Source organism: Prinia subflava, chromosome 6 (genome assembly GCF_021018805.1).
Source record: "Prinia subflava isolate CZ2003 ecotype Zambia chromosome 6, Cam_Psub_1.2, whole genome shotgun sequence".
Classification (NCBI taxonomy): Eukaryota; Metazoa; Chordata; class Aves; order Passeriformes; family Cisticolidae; genus Prinia; species Prinia subflava.
This window is the reverse complement of record NC_086252.1, coordinates 5929314-5934981: the sequence shown is the minus strand read 5'-3', so window position 1 is coordinate 5934981 and position 5668 is coordinate 5929314. Positions and strand designations below refer to the sequence as shown.

Sequence of the window (5668 nt, the reverse complement as noted above, 5' to 3'; positions counted from 1 at the left end):
ACCATTGCAGAGTGAACTCTACATTGATCACTCCGAGTTCAAGCCTCAGCTCTGCCATCTCTGACTGTGGCCATTCCTGCATCCTTCCCTGTTCCTTGTTGGGATTCAGTGTCTGTCACCGTGTACTTTCACTACACAATAATTTTGTTCTTTGGCACGTTGGCGTCAGAACAAATTATTTTCTTTGTACCAAGCTAGCACAAAATACACTGAGCTGACCAGACAAAGCAAGACAAACTCGAATTATTTAACAGCCATTTGTCCTCCGCTGTCCAACCTTAAGGATTCTGGAACTGTCGCGCTTGGCATTTTCCTTTCTCATGTAGATTTACGGTTAATGGATTTCCTGTTTAATTTGCACAAGGAGAACAAAGGCAGCTGTAATGTTTCCTAAACTGTCACCTTCTCACAACTACTCTACAAGAACCTTCCCCGCAGCCAGTTTTCTGCTGCCTGAAGCTTCCTGGGACAGGTATAATTGCCACAGGGGAAAACGCCAGCTTGCTAAGAAGAGACCTTAACAGCCTGTGCCTTATCCTAAAGTCAATCCCTCTTTTCCCAGGGCAAAGCTGCCGGGACTGCCCCCTCAGACACTGTTAGATGGAGAACCTGAGAATCCTTTGGGATCCATGGAAAATGCAGGTCGTTTTCTGCTCTCTGGCTCTTTACCTGAAGCTGCTGAGCTTTGTCCTGTCAGGAATCTGCCCGTGGCTCACAAATTTCGCAGGTGTCTCTTGAAACTTCACCACACAGCAGCAGGACGGGAGTCTGTTGCACAAAGTCAAGCAGGTGATTAAGTACCTTTATAAAAGTTCTTTATGACATGTTTCAGGAAAAGCATTTAGGCTTGCTTTAACTTTAAACATCATTCCTTTCCATTCACTCAAGTCCTTAAAAATATGACTTAAACTATTTCTGAATCAATTTAGACGTTGGTGTAAGCACTGTGGAAATAAAACAGAACAAAGCCCACACTTGTATTATGTACCTGCCCCAAAGCTCTGGTGGTGCATAACACCTTCCACCCCATCCCCGTGTTGCTGCTCTCCCAGTTTCCAGCTCTTCCAGAGGTATGGTCCACCTGCCCCACTCCAGAACTGCACCCAGTGTGGTTTTATGGCTGTGGTGTGAGACAGAGCATTAAATGTCCACAGAGGAAATGTGAGATTTGGGTGTAAATGGGAAATGCAGCCACCAAAGGAGGTGATGTTGGCTCACTTAACGAGGTACCACTGTGTCCTAATTTTGCACAGCAGTGCATCCCACACCTTCCCTCTCCAGAGGAGCAGAAGATGCCACTGGCTCGTGCTGTCGAACATAGGACCATGTGTTTGTGACAGCAATATAATAGCATTTTGTTTGTCCTATTAACACTTCACCAAAAAGATAAAGGACTATTCTGTTCCTTCCTCCAACTGCTCCTCACCGAACAAAATCTCTCTGTGAACCTCCTCTAAACAGCAGGTGGAGAGATTGGACTTGTGGAAGGGCTCAATAATGGCTTCAGTGGATTTTCCAGGAGAAAGTCAATAGAAATCTCATTCTGTCTTCGATTCATTTGTTTTGTTTTGTAGAGGACAGCTAGTAAAAAGGGAAGCACGTGTACTAATTAGTTTTGAGAGGAGAAGAAGAGCTATGAAGTATTTCCCGCTGAGAAGACATGAAGTATTTAAATCCCGAGTCCCACTTGGATTTGCAACCGTGGAAAATTTTTCCACAATCTCCCCCAAGGACACAACCAGAACTCCCGGCTTACATTTTGTTGTGGTGGGGGTTGTTAATGAAATTAGAACCCCGTTTCCTTTAAAAAACAGTTTAACCTGAAGCCCGGAGCATTCCTCAGCTTGGCGGGCCAGGACATGGAGGAACTTTCCCACCACTTCGAGCAGGGAGACCCCACCCCGGAATTCCTCCTCTGGGAGCCTGCAGATCCCGACACACAGCTGGAGAGCTTCCTCCTGGAGTGCCTGGCAGAGCCCTCCCGGCCAGGGCCAGCGGGTGCTGAGCCGGACGAGCGCCCCGTCCAGCGCGGGCGGCCCCGGCAGCGCCGCGCCGCCAACCTGCGCGAGCGGAGGAGGATGCTGAGCATCAACTCGGCCTTCGAGGCGCTGCGCGGCCACGTGCCCACCTTCCCCTACGAGAGGCGCCTCTCCAAGATCGACACGCTGCGCTTGGCCATCGCCTACATCGCCCTGCTCGGGGACATCCTCCTGTCCGGCCGCCACCCCAAGGCCTACGTGGAGCAGTGCCTGAGGAGCGGCTTCCGAAGCCCCCAGCGGGCCGCCTGGAATACGAGTGGTGAGCGAGGGATGGGCGGTGTTTTAGTGGGGGGAGCAGAGGGATCCTTGGGATCGCCAGCGGGGCGGCCGCTTGTCACACCCAAACAGCTCTGAAACAGCACAGAAATGAACCTTCAGAAGGAGGAAATCTAAATCAGGCTGCAGCAGAAAAGCACAATTTGCCCTCACCCCCAACTTTCTTTTAAGGAGGATCTTTTTCTTTAAAAAATTGGATAAAACACGCCTCCCCCCCACACCCCCACAAAAAAAAAAAAAAAAAAAAAAAAAAAAAAAAAAAAAAAAAAAAGCAAGTTGCTAAGGGAATGGTTCCTTTTAAAAAGAGCAAAGATTTTTATTCTCAGAATATATTTTTAGACTTTTTAAAAGAATTCTGTGCAAAAGTTTTCATTTCTGGTGGAGGCCTTAGAGATTTTCTATGTTTTCTTTAGAGGTTTTCTTTAGCTTGTACTTGGCTGTGAAAAACACCTGGGTTTGGACACAAACAGCATTTAATTTCTTAAAATACAGACATTCCAGGAACCCAGAGTTTCTCAGAGGTTACAGTTCAACATATGAACCAGGATACACAAGACAGAGTGTTCAAATTTCATGCTATTTTGAAAATATGGGGAAGTAAATGCCTATTTGCAATTTATAATCTTATATAATTATTTCTATTTTAAAGTGAAGGGCTGTTATTCAGTTTTCTGTTCGGTTTGTACTTAATCCCTGATTTAGCTGGAATGAATTTGGGCCTTTCTTCCTCCAGAATATATTTTTCATCAGGCCACTGTGTGGTGAAGATGGGAAATTGCCCAAACTGCCAAACACAGGGCCTCAATCTTAGAAGCCAACAGGTTTTGTGCTGCTTAGAGCAGGGAGGAGCAGATGGGGGCTTCAGTAGTTCTCGGTACTTTGCATTTTAAGTTAATTAATCCCCTTTCCAAGTCTATATGTTCCTTTGCATGTATATATACACGTACATGTTCCTTTGGATCTTGGAAAGGGGCCTTCAAAATGAGCCTTCAAAAATACGGCACAAGTAAAGAAAGAGAAAAGTCAGGGAATAGAAATATTCCTCTTTCATATTACAGGGAAGTGCCAAATGGACAGAGCCTGCAGAGGAAAAGCAATCATTTTACTTGAAAGGAAAAATTAATGGAGCCTTTTCTACTTTCCTATTAATTTCCATTATTACGACAGGAAAAATGACTCCTGATGTACCACTGATTATACCTCCCTTGACTACAGAAAAAAATTACATTTTAGTGGCCAGCTTCCCCCGCCTTTAACAGATTTTAAACTACAGAAATATTTCTTGCTGGGATCTCCCTTTTGCCACGCTTCCTCTCCTGAAGAGCTCCACTTGGAAAGATCCAATTGAATGAGGCTCCTCTTCTGGAGAGGCTGCATAGTTGACTTGTTAAAGGTTAATTTGAATGTTGAAATGACCGTGTTTTCTTCTATCCCTTGTGCAGATCTGACAGCCCGCCTGTCCTGGGTAAAGTGGGATTAAGGAAAGACCTTCAAAGGCAGCAAAACCTGAGGAGTGCTGGGTACCAGCTGCTCAATTCCCAGCACTGCAAGTGAGAACCCTGCTCTAACGACCTCACTCATTGTCCCAGAGCACTTCTCCACCACATTTCCAGCACCCAGCCCCTTCCTCTGTTGATTCATCCCTCTCTGGGGCCTTGTGCTTTTCTTTCTCACTGCTGACAGACCTGCACTCACTTAAAAACAGCAAAACATTAAAAACCAGTGCCAGCACAACCACAGCCCCAATATTTTCTCTTCCACTGGATGAGGGTTATGTCCAAATCCCATTTCCAGCACATGAGAAACAAGATCATAGGAGAAAAACTAAGCAACACCTGTGAAGATCTAGTGCTTGGCTTAAGATATCAAGGGTGATAGTTGTGAAAGTCACCAGTGATTCAGAGACCATGAAACTCCAAGAGGTGAGACATGGCTCTGGAGATATCCAAAACTTCTTCACAGAGTCCCAGAAAGGTTTGAGGTGGAAGAGACCCTAAATTTCGTTCATTCCCACCCCCTGCCAAGGGCAGGGACACCTTCCACTGTCCCAGGTTGCTCCAAACCCCAGTGTCCAACCTGGCCTTGGACACTTTCAGGGATCCAGGGACAGCCACAGCTGCTCTGGGCACCCTGTGCCAGGGTCTCCCCACCCTCAGTCTGAAATCGTTCTGCCTTAATGTTCTTTATCATGGCATTTTGTAGCAGGAAAGAAAATAAAATGTAGTTATGATTTATCATTCTAATTAGTTCACCTCCCAGCTCCCAGCTCTACAAAGCAAAAGCACATCAGGGATTGAGCTTTTTGCTCTGGTTGATGGTTTTGGGGAAAGGGAAGAGGGGCCTTAGAGGGGGGAACTCTGAAGAACCTTTTTAGCTTTTCAATTTTTGTGTCAGCATGAAAAGTGGAATTTCATCTTGGGTGCAACAATGTATTTCAGTCAATTTAGAATAAAACATGCAATCTCAAATTTTGATTCTTTGCTTTCTCACCCACTTAAGACAATTGGATGAATTTTTACGGGAATCTGCACCAGAAAAAGTGAAAATCTTAAAAAAAACCCCAACACCTGAAAATGCATTTTTCTACTTTTACCTTTTTCTCTACTCTGCAAATGATGGTCCTTCATGTCATCAAAGTGTCACAGCACCCCTGGAGCAGCTGTCCCATTGTCATCTTCCTGGTGAGATGCGAGCCCAGTGGGACTGGAGCCAGGCTTGGGAGTTCCACATCCATCTCAGTGGCCCAAACAATCCCAGTAGGAATTTCCATGGGTTTTCAGCTGGAACTTTATTTCCCCAAGGTTCCACTGATGGCAGCAGAGATTTGGGATTCCTCCCTCCAAGCTGCCCTCAGCCAGAGCCCTCAGGTCACATCCCACAGTCATCAGGGTACAAAAATGCCTCTCCAGGGTTGTCATGGCTGCTGGGGGAATCACCTCCAATCAGGACTAAAAAGTCCTTCACCCCCAGCTAGTTTTGGGCATCCAGAATCCCTGTCTCCAGATATCCTTCATTTCAAAGATTTGAATGTCTGTCTTGCTTTTCTCTACCCTGCAGCAGAGCTTTGTGTTGGACACAGGACAATAGTGCCACATCCTGAAACAAATATTTGCTGCAGGCACCTGGCTACAAGCAAAAATCTCTTTCTTTGCCTTTTGCTCCAGCCGAGGAATCCTGGATAACAGCTTTGGAAGCAACCTGGATGTGTGCAGTAGCAGCAGGAAAGCACATCCACAGAAAGGTGATTTTGGGGGGGTCTTTTAGATTCAGGTAGTGCTTGTTTGAATGGACAATGCACACCATTGAATGGATAAGCCACTGGTATCAAAAGCATCGTAATGACAGAGCAGGAA

General features: G+C 45.9%; 1 protein-coding gene across 1 annotated transcript; it reads left to right on the top strand.

The window, feature by feature from the left end:
* The first annotated feature begins 1723 nt into the window (after window positions 1-1723).
* LOC134551805 (fer3-like protein) lies at window positions 1724-4041 on the top strand. Its single transcript, XM_063399788.1, has one exon. It carries the CDS (start codon window positions 1860-1862, stop codon window positions 2391-2393), a length of 534 nt encoding a protein of 177 aa, XP_063255858.1. The 5' UTR covers window positions 1724-1859; the 3' UTR covers window positions 2394-4041.
* Window positions 4042-5668: the final 1627 nt, after the last annotated feature.

Bases quoted from the DNA above. Each gene is read 5' to 3' on its own strand.
- LOC134551805 (XM_063399788.1), top strand. From the start codon at position 1,860: ATGGAGGAACTTTCCCACCACTTCGAGCAGGGAGACCCCACCCCGGAA.